Raw genomic sequence first — 21,056 nt, forward strand, 5'->3', positions numbered from 1 at the left:
TGAAGCTCTAACAGAGAAGTTGGATAGACAGAACAATCCGATTCAAAGAGGGCCAAATAGCCAACCAAGGGCTAATTAGCGTTCAAACACCGGGCCATTGGATGACGCCAGCTTGGCCCCATGAGCAAAGTACAGACAACGTTTGTGGGTGGTTTGCGATGACTGTTCTCGCAAGCCCTTGACACAGTGCCACAACCGTGAACACGGGAGTATTCAACCAACAACATCGTCAATAACAGCTCGAAAGGTTTTGGTCCGCCTGTGGAATCGTGCACCAACATGAGCACAACATGAGCACAACATGAGCACAACATGAGCATTGGCCCTTGATGCAGCCAGTCGCACAAATCACCAACTGTACGAGGCTTGTGCTGTTGGGGTTTGGTTGCCTAGTTGCATGGACAAAGCTTCCAACTGAAGATTACAACACCGCACAGGCTTTCTATATACGTGATTGTTTTCCGTCTTTCTAACAACTAACCCACTGCTAACAAATCCACCATTCTGTATATTCTGTCCTTTTTATTTTCCTCTTGTACTCAAAGCGACCCCCACGACCACTGCAGAAGGCATTCCCTGAGAATAGACCAAGCTTTGTAAACCTTGTGATACTCGGATGGTTAATACGAGGCGGGATAGCGTTGGGCGTTGGTAGCGCATTAGAATATCCCTCCAGCTGGAGTCGGGAAGAGCGGTCACGCGTACCTCTATGGCGGAATAAGAACAAGATGGGTCGAGCCAACATCCAACCCCATTCGTCTCCTCCTTTTAGAGATGCCTATGCAGAATGATAGTACTACCAGTGCCACGGTACGGGAAACAGAGTGTTCAATTTTCCAGATGCAGGGATACAGTGATAATTATCCGATATAATTAGCGTCAACGTTTGGAATCGAACGTGTATACTACCATCTTTGGGCAAGATGGCGAGAGAGCAAAGCTCTCCTTCTGGCTAGAGCGATAATTACGTTGCCGTCATAGGAATGAAGACTGTTGGTTGGCCGTTGAGAGCCGTACCATTGGTATAAAGGGGAATTGATTGAAGAAAAAGCAACGAGTTTCAGCATGTTTGTTTGCATGTTGGAAACATGTTTGAGTGTTTGAGTAATCGAGTAGTACTTCCAATAGTCGTTCATTTGCATCTTTGTATGAAACTACCTCGAGCAGTAACGCAGATTGGATCGCTCTTCTAATACAATATATTCGACGCCTTTATAAGATGGCATGTTCAATGCTTTTCCAGTATACCCCGTATTCAAGGTATGGCATATCTTGCCCTTCATTATGATTATATAGCACAAAACTCCGTCCATCTGCCTGGTAGTCTATCCCAATAATCCAAACGCTCTCTTTTCATTCCAACTTTGCGCAAATACAACCCAATTCAACTACCGCCCTGTAGCCTCTTCATCCTCTCTTCCGCCGCACGCGCCCTCCTCTCTCTCTCCAGCCTCATCTTCATCTCGGGCGTCAACCCCCCTAGCTTCCTCCTCTCTGCGCTCCTGCGGTGTCTTTGCAACCATAGAGGCCACTACACTAACATTCTTGTTCCTCGTCTTCGTATCAGAGACTTTTGGCCCCTCGACACGAAGCCTCTCCTCCTCGGCTTTCCGCCTGTCTGATTCCTTCTTGTCTGCTTCGTGCTTCTCTCGCTCGTCGCGTTGATCGGCTTCGCTCTTTGTCATGGCCGGAGGGACTTTGGCACTGTCCCAATCCCACTTGGCCTCGCTCAGCTCGGATCGAGCCACTCTAAAGGCATCGCGTGTAGGTCGGTCTCCGGCAAGTTCAAAGGCCGTCTTTCCTTCTGTATTCTTAAGCAGCGGGTTCGCCCCTGCTCGGGTGAGAATACCCAGAACTAATGGCGCAGCGTTCTGCGAAGCTGCATAGTGTAAGAGACGTGGGGTGTGGTGGTTTTGCTCGGGAGGATAAAAGTCAAAGTCTGGGCTGAGTCCATTCTTTGTAAGATATGATAGGAGTGCCGGCAACTTGGAGCGCCGCACAAAGGCTTGTAGTTGAGATGTGTGGAGAAGTGCAGTTTCTTCCTCCTCTGACAGAGCTGGCTTCACTGGCTTAAGCGATGCCTTGCTTTGTGCCGCTTTATCTGAATCTTTCGGTTCGATCTTTGCTGGAACAATCTCGCGTACTTTTAGTCGAGTCAGCTCGATAAAGGATCGCATAAGCTCGTTCTGAGTAGCCCTCCTGGTGCTGAAAGGGAATCCACGTATTCTACCATCGTTTGCCTGGAGAACCTGCCCTTCGTAAGGGCCAAACAATGTTCTTCTGTTCGTCGTCCCCGTGGCTCGGATGAATAACAGCTCTGAAGTGTCCAAAAGCCCCTTCCAGTCGTGTAACAGAGCGCGAATATCCTCAACCAAGGCAGTTTCGTTGTATCGACGCAGAGATGAACCGGCAGAGTGCGCCTTTCCCTTGGCATTGTCATTGGCCGACTGAGAGCCACCCTGTTTCCGTCGCGTTGTATATCTGTGAAAGGTCTTGTGGGCGAGAACCGTGGCTTCTCTGTTCATCGTCGTGCTGCCAGCCTTTCCAGATCGCGGCGCCAGCGAGACAACCATGGCCGCAAAATGCCCTCCTCCCATCATGCAGAGGAAGAAGTGAGGTCCCTTGTATGCGACTGGCGGCAGCGTTCCATCTTTGGCGGGCCTTGGCATTGCTATGGGCTCGAGCTGCTTCTTCCTGATGACGTCGACCAAATCCGACTGCCTCTGCTCTTCTTCAGAGAAGAGGGCTCGATATATGCCAAAATATGTATTCTCCGGCAGCAAGGGCGAGCTAAACCATATCAGCGGCGGTTTGCCCTTGCCTGGCCGGCCTGCAACTTCATCGTCATCACCGTCTTCGTTGTTGTTATTATTTCGCTTCTCCGTCAATCTTGCTTGCTTCTTAAGCAACGCCGTCAGCGTCGACTCTTGGCGACCTTGGTCCTCGTCGTCCTCCGTATCTTCCGAGTCGGAGCCCGAGAGCGACTCCTCCAGAGTCTCTATCAGCTTTTCGAATTCGGCTTCCGTCGCGACGCTTTGCCCTCGCAGCTTCTGTTTCAGGTTGTAGTGGTGTAAGTCGGACTTTTTGTGGCTGCGCTGGTCGAGCACAGTGACGAAGGATAGCTTGCACAGAGAACAAGTCTGTGAGCCGGAAGTGCCATCAGGCGATGCTTCTGAGGTCTGTCGGGGAGGCGTCGCGGCTTCGACAACGGCATCTGCGTCTGGCTTGAGTGTCAAGCCTCCGAGGCTCTCGGGCGGTAGATCGTAGACTAAGCATGAGGCATAGTGTAAGCATACACGTAAGAGAGGAGCAGCGAGCCAAAGAAAAGCAGCGATGCAACTGGACTGATGCTTACCGTAGAGAGGCCGTCGCAAGAGCTCGTCTGTCGGGTTTTGCGCCATTGTGCGGTGCCCTCGCCCTGGGTCTAGCTTTGGCTGTATGTAGAGATGCTATTTCCGAAGAGCAAGGCCAAAGATCAAAACGAGCGCAAAGAATGTGGTGATTAAGTATCGAGCATCATGACGCAGAAAGAGAGAGTTGCAAGAATTGCCCCTCCATGACAAACACGGCTGAGTCAACCGGCGACGCAAAACCCCACTGTTGAAAACGCGCCTTGCTCTTCCCCATATTATAAGGGCGGCAGCCTATTTTGCGATGCCTGGCTGGATCCAGGGTAGCGGTGCTGGCAATATCCAAGGCAATTCAGCAACCGATTTTCTTGGCTTGTTAGTCACAAATGAGGAATGCGCCTGGCTTGCGATTTCTTGTTCTTCTCTTTGCCACCAGGCCTATTTCGCTAGATGGGTCTACTTTGTTTCCTCTTTAAGCTTTGTCAAGCTAAGAATGATGAAAGGCACCATGTTCTAAGCAAATTGCCCCAACAGGGAAATATCCGCCGGTCTGGGACGGTTGAGGTCGCTTTACCTAATACATATGTGGATAAAAGAGATTGGAAATATTATTAGCTACTAGTTGCTACGAGTTCTAGAGCACGTTGCTGTGTTGTCGAGAACCCTGAAAATTAATAGACTGGTATCATGGATAGATCATGTCCATTACTGCTTACATGGCCCGATTCAACCCACAGCCTTTAGTACTATACAGGTATGCCGCTGTCAAACAAATGCGATAACGGACTCTAAAGCTCTAATGCCAGGTCGCACGTGCTGACGATTCTTTGGCGCCTTAGACCGAATCTTTGATTGTACTGATCTAGATATCCTGACAATGTTTGCAACGCCGCCTCTTAGTCTGTAGATCGGCATCTGACAGCCGGACTCTGCTCCACCTCGGCGGCACATGCACAAACACATGCGCGGTATTGGCTCTTCCTTGGACGCGGGGAGCAAGAAAACAAAAGTTCATGGTTCGTTTCGGTCAGAAGAAGCTAGGACAGATTCCGAGAACGGCAATGGGAATGAGAAACCCTGCTAGCAACACTGCCATTACCACGCTGTGTTGCCTCACCGTTGGACGAAAATGGGAGGTGAGAGTGAGGCAGTCCTGCACTTGCTGCATGTATATATTTGTCTCGGAGCCGTCCGCGGCACAGGAAAATGCCACCTTGTGTGCCGCCCTTGGGATCATTGCGTCAATAAGCTTGCTGCATGCACAATATGACTGCCGAGCTTGGCCAAGCAGAAAAGTCGCCCGTTGCGGTGCTAACGCACGGAGGTAGCAACGGCCTCAAGGGTGGAGATGGAGATGGAGATGGAGATGGAGATGGAGATGCTGCTGCTGTTGTTGCCGTTGGTGTTGCCGATGAGAGCAACAAGAAGCGCCAGTCGCTGTCCGATGTCTTTACCATTGTAGGTTGCCACCATTGTGGTGATGGTTGACTATTGCATCGCACTTTTAAAAAAAGACCATTCAGTAGCGGTAATGCTAATGTCATGGCCAATAGATTGCAGCCGGCGCTGCCCTCATCTCAGACGGGTGTAAGTACTTGTATACACTTGACGGGGATACTTGCCGTGCTAATGGAAAAGCCAGATCAAAACAACCTCATGACAATGAGTAATGTTCTCTTCAAAAAAGAGTATCCTGCGCAGTATACATCTGTCGTCAGCACTCGCGTATCCAACTCTTTGCTCGTTGGAGCAATCTTAGGCCAGGCAAGTAAAACGAAACTTTGAAATACCTATATAATAATCTGTTAATATTTTTCTTATCGGCCTAGGTCACAATCGGCCTCACATGCGACTATCTTGGGCGAAAGACGGCAATAATACTCACCACGCTGTTGATTGTTGTTGGCGGCATCTTGGCCACTGCTGCTCACGGGACTACCATTGACGGCATGTTCTGGATGCTCCTAGTTGCACGAGGCATTGTTGGATTTGGTGTTGGTAAGATATCCACCTTTATGCTGTTTTGCCAGATATTATTTGGAATGCCGTGCAGCATATGAATGCGGGACACCATGGCTAACACCAAAGTTGCAAACATCAAGGCGGCGAGTATCCGGCTGCAAGCACATCATCCTCCGAGGCCGCCAACGAAAGAGTCCTGGACAAACGCGGCCCAATCTTTATTCTTGTTACTAATCTGCCACTCAGTTTCGGAGGTCCCCTGGCCGTGTCCATCTTTCTGATTGTTCTCTCAGCCGCAGGCGAGAATCACCTGTCGACAGTATGGCGAGTGTGCTTCGGCATTGGCATCCTGCTTCCGCTGTCCGTCTTCTATTTCCGAATCAAGATGCTCACGTCCAAGCTATACCGCAAGAGTGCTATCCGGCGCCATGTGCCCTACGGCCTTGCCCTCCGTTACTACTGGAAGACGCTGATTGGTACTTGTGGCGCCTGGTTCTTGTATGACTTTGTCACTTTCCCCAATGGAGTCTTCTCTGGCACCATCATCTCGTCCGTGGTGGACACGCATGGAGACACGCTACGAAGCACGGCTGAGTGGCAACTCTTGCTGGGGGCCATTGCTCTGCCCGGTGTCTTTCTCGGGGCCATTTTGTGTGACCGAGTAGGAAGGAAGAATATCATGATGATTGGCTTCTCTGGCTATCTCGTCTTCGGCCTCATCATCGGCTGCGCCTACGATAAGATTACCAAGATTATCCCCCTCTTCATAGTCTTTTACGGCCTGATGCAGAGCTCCGGAAACTTCGGGCCAGGCGATATTTTGGGGCTGGTTTCATCGGAGTCATACGCAACAAGCGTCAGAGGAACATTTTACGGCCTCAGTGCGGCTTTGGGCAAGACTGGTGCCGCCGTGGGAACACAGGCCTTTACTCCTATCCAGAACAACTTGGGCAAGCGGTGGACCTTTATCATCGCCGCCATCTGTGGTGTTGTGGGGGTCTTGGTCACCTACTTCTTTGTGCCCAATGTCACTGGCGAAGATCTCGCCATTCAAGACGAAAAGTTCAAGGCCTATCTGCTTGAGCATGGGTGGGAGGGCGAGATGGGCGTGAATGACGACAAAGACGTAGCGGCTGTGGAGGAAGACGAGGAAGTGGCCTCTTCCTCACTCAACATTGGCGAAAAAGGTGTCAAGGTATAGTAGAATGTAGTAGACGAAGCGAATCAGGGGAGGAGAAGAGAGAGGTGGGGGATCCCAGACTACCTAGTTTTTGCTGGCTGTCAGTAAAAGTCAACACTGCATGGGCTGTCTCAGCTGCCGTCTGAGGGCCACAACTCATACCGCAATTTCCCAAGGTTCAGTCGGCAACTTGCTTGTTGTTTGCCAATATCTCGCGGTAGTACGGATGGGGCAACGACACTAGACAGGGTATGAGACGGTCAGTGGTGTCGTACAGCATAAAAGTAGTTAATTTACTCACAAACTTGTCACTGCCTAGTTCTGATTGATCGTTCAGTGTGTAGCTGCCGGCATGGGCCCGCCAAGATGGATGCTACTAGTAATACATTGTCGTTCTTGTATAACGTCAGAACAAGAAGGGATAGAGATCCTGGGATAGAGATCCTTCAAACGGTACTGGTTATGGCGGCTGAATACAAGTAAGCATCTTACCACGGTCTTCATGCCGGGGATGCATTGTTCGGCCCGAGAAAGCGAGAGAAACATCTGTTGGGAATGTGTGACATAAAATTTGCTTACTTGTACGAAGCTGGATTTGGCTGCCAGCGTATCTGCAAGCGTATTCATAAGCGTATGCTTTTCTTTGCCGGTACGAAGCCGCTACTTCAGTACTGATGGAAACATACTTACTTGTACTTGTGTGGCCGATATATACACACATGTAGCAGTCGTGATTCCGGAAAGATAATGAAGCTTCTGGGATGAACCTTTTGAGCTGAGCTTCGGTGTCATATCAGACGCGGCTTCGCCCTTGTCGCCTGAGCGGAGCAAAAGCTGCTTGGTCCAAGATGCCAGGGTGGGGATGGCCACCACCATCTCTGCTGTACTCCGTCCAATCCAAGTACGTTGCAGCTTCAACTGATCGAATGAGCTGCTGCATCAGGAACAACGCAGTTACTACCACTATAATTAATGGTAGTAATAGCATGTAGTATCGCCGGTAGCTGTCTAAATTGCATGACCTCATAGCATGCCTATAGCCAGCCCTGTTCTCACTCTCTTGAGTGCAACGGCTCTTATCATTTGTGACGCCTTTACCCAGGGCCGGGTTGAAGGCTCGCTGGTATAAGATCTTCATGCATGAGCACAGACACAGATGGGCGCTTAAATCTGTGCACTATTGGCGCAAAATTGATATAGCCAGTATCAAATGTCAGCACCTGCGTCCCAGAACCTCGTCCGATGCTTAGCTCGCGCCGATGTGATCGATCAAGACCCGCTTCGAGGCCCCCGCATCGAGGGCCGTGCCGCTCTTGGTGATGTTGGTGGGCGTTAGTACTGGTTGCGTGATGGCATGCAGTGGTCTATATCCAGACTCGTATGTATGTATCTTGAGGATCGAGAGCTGTTCGTATGTGCTAATGGACAACATTAGATACTAGATATGATTCATAGAAAATGATTCATAGAGCAGTTTCCTTATGATGATATAAATAGACGGCTTACCCAGATGTTGCTGACAATGCCTGCTGCCTTTGGCGAGCTATAGCATCCAGGCAAGGATCAGCAAAGCGCGGGCTTTTTAGGGCAACTATTTCCTTTTCCTATTTGCCGAACGACAGGGGTGCTTCGGTAGGCAAAGATGCTGAGTGGGAGAGGGCAGTTGACAGCAAGAAACGGCAGTCGACAGCGAGAGAGGTTAGTTGACAGCAGCAGAGGGCAGTTGACAGCGAAAGACGGATATTAAAAGCGAGACGAAGCACCTAATAGTCACAGAAGTCATTTGACAACGAGAGGGAGCTTTTGGTAGAGAGAAACGGCAATTGATAGCGAGAGACGGCAAACGACGATTGTCCGAGTCGCTATCGGAGTCCCATCATGTTGCGTTGTTGTGGTCGGTGTGGAGCGGCACACGATATGCAAGAAGACAAGACCGGTCACAACGCATGCTGGGAAGCGCAATCTGCTTCGCCTTCGCCCTCGCCCTCGCCTCTCGCCGTGGCTATGCCCAAAGAGGAGAATTGTTGAGGACACACACATAGATCGAAGAGCTGGGACAGTATCGCTTTGCGTACCCGAAGACGTCCTCCGTGGCCATACCCAGATGTGAGTGGAGGCAAAATATAGACCGAGGCATCGTTGTAAAGACCAAGACCAGGGCTCTAGAATTTGGGGCGTGACAAATGAGAAAAAAGCAAAGGTGGCACGATGGATTCTCTTCTGTTCGGCTCTGCCGCGTGAGCAAGGGGTATGGCATGTCGTTGATAGGTAGAGGAGAGAGAGAGAGAGAGACATACCAAGGAGGGCAGATGTTTTGATTCTCCGCTATTGCCCGGACGCGTATTTAGTGCTGTGCGTGTGCTCTTCTGTTGCTATTCTAGAGGGTTGAGTTGTTGTCGTTGTTGAAAGTAGGAAAAGCTGGATACAAAAGGTCGTTGCCGTCTGGCAGTTCCTTCCCCTTAGAATATATCAGGCGGCCAGCTGTCAACTTCCTTCTTCCAATACTCAGGGCATTAAACTCCACTCTTCATCTCGCAAATTGACATGGCAGAAAAAACCACATACAGCCAGTTTGCCTGTATTGGTACTGGATTCTCTGGTATCGCTTTGGGTTGTAATATTAAGCGGTGGTATGGAATCACCGACATTCGCCTCTTTGAACAGAGCAGCGATTTGGGAGGCACATGGTTTGCCAATCAGTATCCAGGTATGCTCCCCTTGGCCATATCTCTCATCTCAACAGTTGAATATGGATCGACCTCGTATACATGTGCTGACGCCAATTCTTTGTTCCATATGACTAGGTTGTGCCTGCGATGTTCCCAGCTTGCTCTACAGCTTCTCCTTTGCCCCCAACCCCAAGTGGACTAAAATCCTGCCATCCCACCAAGAAATTTGGCAGTATCTCGATGATGTGGCGAGACAATATGGCCTCCGCGAGAAGATGAGCTTCAACTCCCGTGTCGAGAGATGCGAATGGATCGAGCAGTCTGGGCGCTGGCGTATCACGGTTCGAAACACCACGTCTGACACTGTCCATGTCCACGAGTGCCAGTTTCTCTTCAGCGGCTCGGGCGTCTTGGTATATCCTCGCAAGCCAGATCTCCCAAACATTGAGAGCTTCAAAGGCCCCGTGTTCCACGCTGCCAAGTGGCGACACGATGTTGACCTGACGAACAAGAATGTCGCCCTCATCGGCAACGGCTGCTCAGCCGCACAGATTGTTCCAGCCATTAAGGACCAGGCAAAGCATATAACGCAGTTTATACGCACCAAACACTGGATCATTTCTCCGGTGCAAGTTTCTAACCTAAAGCTATTCCAGTGGCTGTTTATTCATGTACCAGGGTTCCTCAAGCTCTCTCGCTTCCTTTTCATGATGATTACGGAAACCGAGATGAAAGCCTTCTACATGACCAAGGCGGCTGCTGCGATTCGCCGCTCCAACACAGCCGAAGCCGTGCAGTACATCAAGGAAAAGGCTCCTAAAGAGTACCACGATAAGCTGATTCCCGACTTTGAGATTGGCTGCAAGAGGCGCATCTACGACCCGAATTATCTGACCAGCCTGCACTCGGAGAATGTCACCCTCCGGGACGATGCAATCGAGGAAGTGACGCCAAAGGGGATTCGCTCCAAGGACGGCCATACCGACGTCGACATTATTGTGTTGGCCACTGGCTATGAAACAAACAGCTTTTGCACAAACATCGACATCATCGGCCGGCAAGGTGTGACGGCAGAGGAGCATTGGAAAGCTCTAGGAGGGCCAGGGGCGTACAACACTACGTCTATCAGTGGCTTCCCAAATCTGTTTCTCATAGTTGGTGAGACTTGCTTTCTCTTTACTCGGGTGATTTTTATTTAAATTTTTTTTTTTTATCATCTGACTAATATGCCATCTTTCTTTTTCCATAGGGCCAAACAGCGCCACGGGTCACACGTCGACAATCATGGCTGTGGAAAACTCCGTAAACTTCGCTCTCCGGCTGATCAAGCCTGTCCTTCAAGGCAAAGCGATGGCTGTGGATGTCAACCCTGATGCGGAGAAACGGTACATTGGCCAGATCCAGACGGACCTCCAACAAACTGTGTGGCTTTCCGGCGGATGTTCCAACTGGTATAACAGGGCTCGGGATGGATCCATACATAATGGGATGTTGTATCCCTACTCGCAACCCTACTTCTGGTACCAATGTTTGTTCCCAGTATACAAGGATTTTAAATACGATGTGAGTCTGCACCCTTTACCTTTTGCCCTCTTTGTCACTTCAGTATGGCCTGCTTTGCCCGGCAGGGATCCATAGAGCCAAGAGATGATCTTCTAACAAGCCATGGCAGCCTCCAAAGAGCAAGAAGCCGTCCCGCGGAAAGGTTTGGAGGGAAGTGATTCGATATTCAGTCTTGGCTGCTGCCTCCCTATCGGGGCTAAGCTTGGTCATGTCCGGCACAAAGAGTGGCTGGGACTTGACGAGGTCTGTGGAATTTCTGAAAGCCCAGGCGAGCGTGCTGCAAAATGGCCTCGTGGAGTGCATCAGACTATGACAAAAAAGGAACGAAGGACAAAGAGGAAGAAGCACAGTTGGCATACCTACCTTGGTACTCAAGATTGAACCATGTATTGCAAATGAGAATCAAATTTCACAAACACCTCTCTAGGCTGCTTGTACAACCACTCTGTATTGGCCGTCGCATCGCCGCACGGGCTCATATTACTACATGTATTCAACATGTAATACCACCATCAAGGGAGGTGTCACAACTATCGTCTCGGACAAGGCTCGCGGCGGCGGCTATCTGTACGTACCCGCTTAATCCTTCGCGCCTCACATAATATCGGCTCGAGAATTACGTACTCCATCCCTTGTGCTGCTGCCAGTATTAGACGCGCCGCCAAATATTACTGTTTGCTCGAATATCCGCCCGGCATCCTACGCGCACATGCATTTTGCTGTGAAACAATACACGCCAGGCACCGGCGAATATTGAGTCGGCCGACGATTAGGGGAGAGTCTTGAGTGGCCTCGTGGATGCGGTGACTCGACATTCATTGGACACTGCCTTGGGGTCTTATCAGCTGTTTGTCTTTTCATTTCTTTTTCTTCCGGGTGAAACCTAGACTTGGCTAGGCATATTGACAAGAGAACAGGATAGTGAACTGCGATGATCCCTACCAGTCGGCTGCCTTGGCCACACTAAGCATGCATGTCTTGGTAGTATTGAGCAGCCTTGGCCGGCTGAGCTCATGTTTGCTGCTGTTTGCTCTGCGGTTGGCGCCAATATTTCAGCTTCAGCCCTCGGCCCCAGGGCATCACAGAAGCAGATCCCCTGACCGATAGTAGTAATTAGCTTTCAAGCCTCGTTTTTTTCCTTCTTCTCGTCCCCTTTGGTTTGATTACATCAATCAGCCATGTGCGAGACAAGAGCCAGGGGGACGGAGCGCGAGATCCAATCACCACAACACCCGGCTCCAGTCTGCGTAACAATGGCTGGAACTGATGGAGCTCACGAGGACGGCTACATGATGCTGTGGCTGTCCTGAGCCACCGAAATCTTCTGAGCGTTTCTGAGACACTGCTTTACCTTGTCCTTTGCTCCTCTGCGATTTGCTGGCTGGGCCTGTCAATGCTCCACTGTCTGTGTGCGGAGGCGTTGCTGGATCTTGCAGAGAGGAGAGAGTGAGGCTGGCCGATCGAAGAGGGAGATGGGATGCTCTTTCTCGCCAGTGGTTTCTCTCTCTTTCCTCGTCTTTCTGTCCCCCTTTCTCCATGTGCTTTTCAGGTATAAATAGCAGCGATCTACTTGCCTTGCTTGTCACTCTTGACTTGAACTTCTGTCCATCTCGATTCTTGCACTTTTTATACTTGCCCAGCTAGTCACGATCTCCACCACTTCATTCTCCAGATTCTTCACAGCTGTCAAAAGCTAAGCTACATTGCAGCCCACCTTCTTCTCTCTTTTTCTTTCTCTCTAACCCAGATCGTCTTGTTGTGTGAGTCCAATCCAATGGCTTTTTGCGTCACAATAGACGCAGAGGTACTGGCACTAACGCAAACACTAGCCGAGCCGACACCGCAAGACAGTTCCTCCCAGCAGTAACTGTCTCGCAGTAGTAGTTGATACACCTTCTTGAGGCATGGTATCACATAGGAAGAAGCCAAAGGCTGGCGGCCGTCAGAACCCCAACGCTGCTCGGAAAACTCCGCCGCCGCCCGAATTGCCGCGGCCATCCAAGCCTCCCCGTCTCGTCTGTGTAAGTTGTCGCAGTATAGGAGCGCGGTGCAACGGCGACAGGCCATGCTCACATTGCGAGGGATGGTTAAAGTCGGATTGTGTCTATGAAGACCCGGTGACTTGTTACCCGACCATATACAAGTAAGTTTTGATCTATCCCCATCTATCAACCCGACGAGGCAAAAAGCAGCAGAGAAGCTGACAAACTTTTGTTTACAAAACTCAGAGTGAAGAAGAAAGACGTGCCTCAACAGGCTAACCAACCAAAGACACATGGTAACAACGACACCAAAAAAGCCACCGATCGAGCTTATAGCTCAAATACGACGCATGAATCTAGAGAGCTTGATGAACTAGGTTTCAGAAGACATCTGGATCAGTTGAATGCAGCGCACTTTCTCCGCTCAAAGGTAGCCAATTTTGGGGAGTCATCTCTCAGCCAGAATGCTCCTCCTCTACCCACAGCTGGGGATGCCTGGGCATCAACAAACACTACTCTCCAACCACCTGGGGCGAGTGTCTCAGTGTCCATGGGTCCTCCTCTTTCAATGGCTGGAGATGATTTGGAGCTGACAGCTCCTTCGGTTGCTGATGCGCAGCCGCCAGCTGCTATTCCCATGGGCAATGATGCTCCTCTTCCTATGGACGCTGATCCTCTTTCTGCATCTCAACCTTCTCCCCTACCTCCTCCCCCCTCCTCCTCCACCACCACCACCACCTCCTCCTCCTCTTCCTCCTCCTTCTATTACAAATAGCAACCCTCCTCCTATAAACCTTGGTCCCCAGCTAGAATCGTCGCTTAGAATTGGAAACCAAGGCGATTCTCACCCTTTGTCTATCGAAAGAGGGCAGGAGCACACTTCTGATGTGCCAAACTACGCTTGCCACTTGGTTGATAAGAAGACTGGATATCTCAGACATGATCAAAAAGTTGCAGTCGTCGATATGGTGAAACAACTTCGCTCAGTCCTCAATGATCCCAAGCCGGTGGGCAAAGAAGCGCACAAACCCATCATGCCCCCTTACGAGCTAAGTCTCTATCTCTTACGCGTCTACCACAAAGAAGTCTGCTATTTGTTTCCCTTCATCTGCTTCTCAACCTTTATGCGCGCCTATCGCAGGGTCAATGGCGATAATGACGCTGCCACAGGCCTTTTCCCGTCCGCCTCTTTTGGTCTCGGAGGTTCAGGAGAGGGAGCAAATACGCACCCGTTCATGTTTCGCTGCGCCCTCTTCACGATGCTGTCCCACGCGTCCAAGTTCGCCGAGATGAAGGACAAGGATAAAATATTCCTTTCGCGGGCGTTTTGGGAATGCGCCTATGCACATCTCACGCCGGCTCTGGTAAAGGAAAACAGCCTGGCTGCCGTGCAGACTTTTCTCATCATTGCTATATCCTTTAACAGTACGCGTTTCTCAGGAGATGAGCGCAGGATTCCCATCGAGATTGCATATCGCCTTGCACAGCACATGAGGCTGGATGATGACGGCGATGGAGTCATGAGGTCTTCCGGGGAAAAAGAGGTGCGCATGAAGGCATGGTACGGATGTGTTATGATGACTTCGTAAGGAATTCTCTTTCTCTTTTCTCTCTCTTCCTTCTTCTCTTTCTCTTTCTTCCTCTTCTTCTCAGTTCTTTACTAACAATCGACCTTTTCCAGGTTCATCCAATCTGGCGTAAACTTTGACTTTCCGTCAGCTTCTGGTGTTGGTACCGAGGCTCTCGTATCCGCTGATCAGCCTCTATCTGGCAGCATCCCTTTCAGCTTCTTCACCAGTTGTGTTGCCCACTGTGAAGAGCTGGAAAAGATTCTCCAGAATATGCCTAAAAGGCGCAGCTACGTCCTCTCCAGAGAATCCATCAGCCGCCACCCACATCATCTCGCAGAGTTGCTCGAGATGCTCGCCAAGTTCCGGTCTGTGCTGCCGGCATCACTCGATTGGACTACTATAGGCATACCCGTGTTAGAAGTTGACACCTTCAAGTCTGTCGGCACCCAGAACAGAAACTTGGAAACGGCAGAGCCGCAAATGGGATACTTGCAAGCATCAGATTCTCACGCTGTTAAAGATGCCCAAATTACAGACCCAGACTCGGAAACTTCGCAAGCCGCAGTCTGTAATACCAGGTATACTTGTTTTCTTTTCTCTTCTTCTTCTCCCCCTTCAAGATGATCAAGTTCCACGACAGCAGTACTAATGATTGTATTTCAAACAGCTTCATGCTTATTCGTTCTATGCTCTTTGGTCCAATTTTCATGGAAGCGAGTATACAAGAGTGCCTTGCGTCCGGTGAAGACATATCCACGCTGAACGCTGCGTGGGAGCAAAAAGCTGGATTCTGTGCTCTGCAGTGTCTCAAGAATGCCATTCATCTAATCAATTACATGCACAGAAGAAGCACGCCTGGGGCAAAGATTCGGGAACAGTGGCGGTGGGATCCATACCGTGAGCTATTGACCTCTTTTACGTTTCTTTCATCCCCTTCTTTTCCCTCCTTTGTCTTTCGTTTGATGATGCTATTTCGTCTCTCCCTCTTTCAATCTCTCTCTATTTCTCTCTCTTTTCTTCTCCTTTTTCTTCTCTTCTTTTTTTTCTACATGGTGGCTAACAAGAGAATTCACAGATGTTGGCACTGCGGGTCTCGTCATCATCATGGCCCAGACGTCCGAATCACTGTTGGCTTCCTTTGACCAGGCGCTTCTTCAGCAAGCTTGGAAGTTCTGCCAAGAGCTGCTTGTTCTTGACAGATTCAACAGCAGCTTCAAGCGAGATGTTGTTGAGTTTCTGTGGAAGGTCAATGACGGCATTACCAACGGCCGTATCTTGACCAACGAGTATTTCACGATCCCGGAGCCTCCATCCGCGACAGAAAAGGGCCAAGGTGGCCTCAAGACGTGGACTTTTGACGTCGATCCTTCGCGCCTGGAGGCTGATGGCATCATCAGAGTTCCTTACTGCGTGGCTCAGATCCCCCCCGGATTGCCCTACAAGGATTACATGGACTTTGAGATAAGTCCGCGCACCAGAATTGAAGACGTTGTAGAGCCGGCAGCGATGAGCGTCTCCGACGCTTTTGACGGTCGACCGTCACTGACTCCCAGCGCGGACACGGATCTCCCCTTCACCCCAAGCACGGATTTGGACTTTACCTTTACTCCAAGCATGATGGAAATGGACTTGTCCTTGGATCCAAATCCGTACGGGAACCCTACTCAGCCGACTTCGTCTTCCAGCATACCCTTTAGCCCGCCAAGATGGGATGTAGGCAGGGTCTACCATAGACCAGCCTCGATATCAACCTCCAGTTCCTTCATGCCCTTCATCCAACAACCCCCTTGGACTGCAGATATGGTGGCTTGCTATGATCCGCCGCCGGCATCTGGCCCAAGCATGCTTTTCAACCAGCTGCCAGTGGCTGCTAGTATGGCATATAATCAACCAGTGCCGGGTCCTGGTGCGTCGGGATTTGATGCGCCTCCTTTACGGGTAATGCATTTCAATCCTAGCCTGTCCACTGACCATGGACAGTCGGCCTTTAGCAAGGATAGTCCCGGCCAACCACAAGCGGCCTACATTTCTCCTGCTGGGGCTGCTCATTTGAACGGTGGGAATATATTCTTGAATGGACTCAAGAGAAAAAGCAGGTCTTGAGGGTGGATGGATGTGGAACAATGTCAACTACAAGTGTGTCTATGTTTGTATAATTATGTCTATAAAACAGGGTATGGCGGCAATGTTGAAGCAAATTTCACGATTATTGACACATGTGTATATATTTGCTAAATTGATTTCGTTTCATAACTTGTATATGTTTCAATGTTTATAAGTCTATGTTGCCTCCTGTTATTGTACATTTTCCATCTTTCGCATGATTGATGCAACCATTGCATCCCGAGTCGTCTAACATAGTTGTATGCTCGTTTAGTGCCATGCCGTGTCGTACCATGCATTGTCATACCATGCCATGTGTTTATGTTTATATACTCCCCCCTCTTCTCTGTATGTGCCGCTGCTCTTCTCCCCCCCTTATCTCGTTTAGCAACTCTGCTTGCCTGTGCCCGAAACGAGGAGCACGACGCTGCCCAGCTGCCGGATCACGTCCTCCTGGTTCACATCGTGCGTGTCTTCCACCTCTCCCCACTGCTCCGCCTGCCAGGCCACCTCCAGGCCCGTAGCCTTGGAGGCGTCCTCGGCTCCGAAATGCCCTGCCCGCACAACGCGGCCGGTGCCGACGGGGCCCTCGCTCCACTCAGCAACGACCCTCGCAGCGGCAACCAGGCTCTTGCCCGCAAGCACAGCCCTCTCCAGGCCGGCAATCTCCCAGGCATCGAGCCCCATGACCCAGCCCTGCACCACCTCGCGGACGCCCTCGGCCTGCTGCTTGGGCATGATGGAGTGGCCGTCCAGCACGGGCTCGATGGTGATGCCCGGCCACACGTGCGTCGTCAGGAAGCTGACCGTCTCCTGGGCGGCCTTTTTCTGCACGTCGCGCAGGTCCTCGCCGGCATCGTTTCTCCTATCGTGGGGGCCGGCGGGAGGGGCCCAGCACAGCAGCGAGTCGGTGTCGAGATAGCGCAGGACGGTCTGGGCGATGCCGTGGCGGATCTTTGCAGACTCGGGGATGCTCGGTGCGGCGTCGTCGTCGAGGATGTCGAGGGCGCGGCAGACGAGGCTGGTGAGGGGGGATGAGGTGCTGCTTCGTGGCCTGCTGGGGGGAGGTCAGGATGTCCCATTCGACGGCCAGCGCAGAGGCGAGGTTCGGCTTGGAGAGCGGCACGCGGATGATCTCCTTTGTGTGAGGGTGTCGCAGGGGGCGAGCGTCGAGATAGACTTGCAGGGCGCCTGTTTATTTTGGACGAGTGAAGGGTCAGCGATCAAGATGAATGATGCGATTGAGCAAGGTATTACTCACCGTCGATTTCTCGCACGCCGACTTCCTTCCAGAACCTCCTGGCGGCTCCCGGGCTCGCCTTGCCCTCCTGCGCACTTCGAATCTCCTTGGCCGTCTTCAGCAGCTCGGCGTGCTTCCGGCGGCGCTCCAGGCGTTCGCTCGCGTTTCGCACAGCCGGCGTCGGCGGCTCTGGAGGAGGCCCCGTGCCGACAATGGGAGCGACGTTTGCGGTCCGGGGGATGCTCTGGTGAAGAGGCCTGGTTTGCTGCGGCCGCGGACGAGGCAGAGGCAGCGCCCGCGGGACGGAGAGCGATATTCGCGAGGGGACCTTCATGGTCGTGGATGTGGAATCGAGTCGAGCTTGGTCGGATTGAGGCTGAGGAAATGCTGGAAAGAGAAAAAGAAGAGGGTGGGAGCAGGCAGAGGGTTTGAAAGTTGATTTCGGGATTGGATGCTTGAAAGGAGAGACGAAAAAACGGTAGCGCAAGTCATTGCATCATACGCATCGGCACAAATTCGGAACCTCTTTTCGCTGTGTTTTTGCTCGCACGGAGCAGCGCCTGGCTGTAGAGGGCCTCATCCTGCCTTAACAAGATTAAACAGAAAGAATTTTGCAAAAATCCATAGAGAAGAGTAATATGGGATGGAAAGATTCTAATCTTGAGACTTTTCCTGTTTCTATTTGCTCTGTAAAGGTTCATTCAAATAGCCTTTATGTGCTGTTAGGATACCTGAAAAAAAGGGTTTTAGTGGCTGGGCTGTTTGGATGCTACTCGGTGACGTAGAAGCGTTGAATGGGCACCCAATGCAGTAATTGATCGCTGCTTTCTGTTCTAATTAAATGCCTTGATAATGAATGCATCAAGCTGCCAGTGCTCTTGAGGGTGTTTTATGGAGCTGCATCCAACGGCAGCTGTTGGCACTCAATGGCATTTTCAGGTAGGTCCTATGTGCACGTGCTGGAATCTTTGATGGGGAGAAGCGTTTGCAGCAACGAGAAGGAGCAGAAGGAGAAACCACACCAGGACTTTTCGTCCTCTATTCTTCATAGCGCAGCAGTGAATACAATTCTATCTTGCCCTCAGGCATCGTTTCGTATTCTGTCAACTTTTCTCTCCCATCTTTTACCCGGCGAATAAGCACAAACTGCTTCTCATCAGTGGTGGGGCGTCGCTGCTTGGGAAATGTCCTCAGGAAACTTTCCATGTAAGACAGTTTGATTCAGATCTTCTATAGACGGGTAACTTGTTGAGCAGATTCACTAGGGCATCACGCCTAGCCTCGAAAAAGAATACGCGTAGTCGGTTCGGCAGTTGAACGAAACGATTGACAATCTATTCTACCGCCCTCAGCGGCAATAGCCGGCCCCTCGCACTATATCGAACCATGTGCATGGGATATCTGAAAGGTGCGAGAATCCTGCAAGATGGCAAAAGAAAAGAGAGCATCAGTTCGCCTCCAGCGCAGTCTTGAACCACTGCTTCATCTTGATAGTCTCTTCGCCAATATCCCCAAACAATCCCTCCACCACCAGAAAATCATGGGCTGCCTTGGGGTTGCTCTCGAGAGTCACCTCCACTCCTGTTTGCATGGCAGTGACCGTCTTTGCCATCAGCTTACCCTGACCAGCCAAAATTTCCCGATTACCGACCGTGATGTAGATTTTCCCGACAACGCTGCCCAGCTTGCTGAGCCACGGTCCATTCCATTCAAAAGGCTCTGCCCAGCTGTCTTGGCCCTTGTTATCTGTGCTGGCCCCATCTCTACAGGGCTGAACGACGATATCAAGAGAGCGCAGGATATCCATTGAAATCATGTCATAGCGATCATTGTCCCGAAAGGAGGCAGCAGAAGTGTCCTTACCAAGCCACGGCGATATCAGAAAGGCAGCTGACAGAGGCTCTTGTAATACGATGCGGGCAACCTCAGCATGCGGATCGACTAGGTGATGGAGCAGCTGCACCGTCAAATTTCCACCAGCAGAATCGCCGCCCACGATGATGTCCTTGGCGCTGAAGCCTGCATCAAGAATCTCGGACAGAGCGGCGGCTGCCTGGCGGAGCTGCACGGGAGCTCTCCAGGTGGGAGCGAGCGAATACTGCAAAAAAGCAACGGCGACTTCAGTCTCTGATTCCACCCCCGAGAGCACGTATGAATTCCAGACACATTCAAAGTGACCGGCTATGCTCGGCAGCTCAAAACCTCCTCCGTGGAGATACAGCACTATCTTGCGGGCCTTGTGGCGATTTCCTACCCACAGGATGCTCGAATGGCCGTTGTCGAGAGGCTGTATATCGCACCGGAGCCGCTCCTTGAGGGCAGGGTCCTTGGCAAGCCTCTCTTTTTGCCGGACCCATGCCCTATAGGCCTCTTCCGTAGACGGAAAGATTGTTTGAGCATAAAAGCCCCCGAGGGTACCAAACACGGTCCTGAAGACGGCGCATACTGCATAATATCGAAGATCCAGCTCATTCTGGAAGGCGTATAATAGCAAGCGAGCGAGCGCAAGTGCGAACGAATAGGGGGCTGTCAGCGGGGAGAGTATTCCCGTTAGCACTAGTGTTTGTCGGTAGTTGTGGTGATGAGTCGCGGATCTCTATCCATCGGCATTTGCAGCCCCTCCCCCCCTATTCCAGAGATCGACTGACTCACCGACAAATAGCGCAATGCCAATCAACTTTATCTGGTCGCCAATGGAGAGGCGAGGTTTGACGGAGGGGGCCTTGCATCCGGTTAGCTTCCGAGCGATATCAACTACTATTACTACTTCCTAGTAGGGGTAATAGGTATTGTGTCTACATTTCTTCTTACCATCTAACGCGAGTGGGTGGTGTGAATCGTAGGATTCTCCAAAATTGTCGAGCCTCCGAGTCCAAAGGATTCCAACACTGGCCGAATGGGTGGTGATACCAGCTTTGAGGGGAGGATTTCATCCACGAAAACGGACAATGAGTCGTAAGTCGGCCATCTTATACTCTTCACATGTCTTGCTTTTATTGCCGCCGTTGTTACAACTCTCTGAATTTGGCTTTAGGAACTCCTTGCCTCACTATACTTGCAGCATTTCCAAGCAAACGCTCTGCTCTGCTGGCCAATGTTCTGCGAAACTGCCGAGCTTTCATCTCCACTTCTCCCGTCTTGGTTGCCTTGCATACAAACAAGGCCTTCAACCCGAAATATAATTCCGCACATTCCAGTTGGACACCGCATGTCTACTACTACCTAGTATTCTCCGTCTGTGAACTCTCGCAGATATGGGCAAGAGACAAGTCTGATGGAGGTAACACAAGTTGCAACAATCCTGCCGCATCAAGGGTTCAACGTTGCGAGCAGGGCGGGCCTCGGCCTTTTCTGGCGGCCGGCATGAGGGTCCTTGATGCATAAATTGCATAAATTCCCTAGCGCACTCCGTACAGTACTGTACTATGGATCGCAT

At 51.0% G+C, this 21,056-nt stretch overlaps 7 protein-coding genes across 7 annotated transcripts; 3 read left to right on the forward strand and 4 right to left on the reverse strand.

Annotated features, from left to right (window-relative positions):
* Nucleotides 1-295: 295 nt before the first annotated feature.
* On the reverse strand, nt 296-4,081 carry TrAtP1_001970 (uncharacterized protein). The gene is made up of 2 exons (XM_014085677.2): nt 3,356-4,081; nt 296-3,268 (listed from the first exon to the last, which is right to left on the reverse strand). The coding sequence occupies exons 1-2, from the start codon at nt 3,399-3,401 to the stop codon at nt 1,389-1,391; spliced, it is 1,926 nt and encodes a 641-aa protein (XP_013941152.2). The 5' UTR covers nt 3,402-4,081; the 3' UTR covers nt 296-1,388.
* Nucleotides 4,082-4,616: 535 nt separating this feature from the next.
* On the forward strand, nt 4,617-6,917 carry TrAtP1_001971 (uncharacterized protein; the record flags this gene model as incomplete). The annotated part of the gene is made up of 5 exons (XM_066111242.1): nt 4,617-4,808; nt 4,904-4,937; nt 4,993-5,114; nt 5,180-5,348; nt 5,453-6,917. 5 exons carry the CDS (start codon nt 4,617-4,619, stop codon nt 6,511-6,513), a joined length of 1,578 nt encoding a protein of 525 aa, XP_065967316.1. The 3' UTR covers nt 6,514-6,917.
* A 1,972-nt stretch (nt 6,918-8,889) lies between these two features.
* Nucleotides 8,890-12,605, forward strand: TrAtP1_001972 (uncharacterized protein; the record flags this gene model as incomplete). Its single annotated transcript, XM_014085676.2, has 5 exons — nt 8,890-9,199; nt 9,297-10,319; nt 10,411-10,724; nt 10,834-11,021; nt 12,554-12,605. The coding sequence occupies exons 1-5, from the start codon at nt 9,037-9,039 to the stop codon at nt 12,603-12,605; spliced, it is 1,740 nt and encodes a 579-aa protein (XP_013941151.2). The 5' UTR covers nt 8,890-9,036.
* Nucleotides 12,318-16,503, forward strand: TrAtP1_001973 (uncharacterized protein). Its single transcript, XM_066111243.1, has 6 exons — nt 12,318-12,484; nt 12,554-12,867; nt 12,953-14,291; nt 14,388-14,855; nt 14,945-15,174; nt 15,353-16,503. The coding sequence occupies exons 3-6, from the start codon at nt 13,318-13,320 to the stop codon at nt 16,378-16,380; spliced, it is 2,700 nt and encodes an 899-aa protein (XP_065967317.1). The 5' UTR covers nt 12,318-12,484; nt 12,554-12,867; nt 12,953-13,317; the 3' UTR covers nt 16,381-16,503.
* A 261-nt stretch (nt 16,504-16,764) lies between these two features.
* TrAtP1_001974 (uncharacterized protein) lies at nt 16,765-17,118 on the reverse strand (the record flags this gene model as incomplete). Its single annotated transcript, XM_066111244.1, has 1 exon — nt 16,765-17,118. One exon carries the CDS (start codon nt 17,116-17,118, stop codon nt 16,765-16,767), a length of 354 nt encoding a protein of 117 aa, XP_065967318.1.
* Nucleotides 17,119-17,245: 127 nt separating this feature from the next.
* Nucleotides 17,246-17,954, reverse strand: TrAtP1_001975 (uncharacterized protein; the record flags this gene model as incomplete). The annotated part of the gene is made up of 2 exons (XM_014085169.2): nt 17,246-17,571; nt 17,642-17,954. 2 exons carry the CDS (start codon nt 17,952-17,954, stop codon nt 17,246-17,248), a joined length of 639 nt encoding a protein of 212 aa, XP_013940644.2.
* Nucleotides 17,955-19,067: 1,113 nt separating this feature from the next.
* On the reverse strand, nt 19,068-20,588 carry TrAtP1_001976 (uncharacterized protein; the record flags this gene model as incomplete). The annotated part of the gene is made up of 3 exons (XM_014085674.2): nt 19,068-20,146; nt 20,273-20,342; nt 20,568-20,588. The coding sequence occupies 3 exons, from the start codon at nt 20,586-20,588 to the stop codon at nt 19,068-19,070; spliced, it is 1,170 nt and encodes a 389-aa protein (XP_013941149.1).
* Between the last annotated feature and the right edge of the window lie 468 nt (nt 20,589-21,056).

This window comes from Trichoderma atroviride, chromosome 1 (genome assembly GCF_020647795.1).
Source record: "Trichoderma atroviride chromosome 1, complete sequence".
NCBI lineage: Eukaryota > Fungi > Ascomycota > Sordariomycetes > Hypocreales > Hypocreaceae > Trichoderma > Trichoderma atroviride.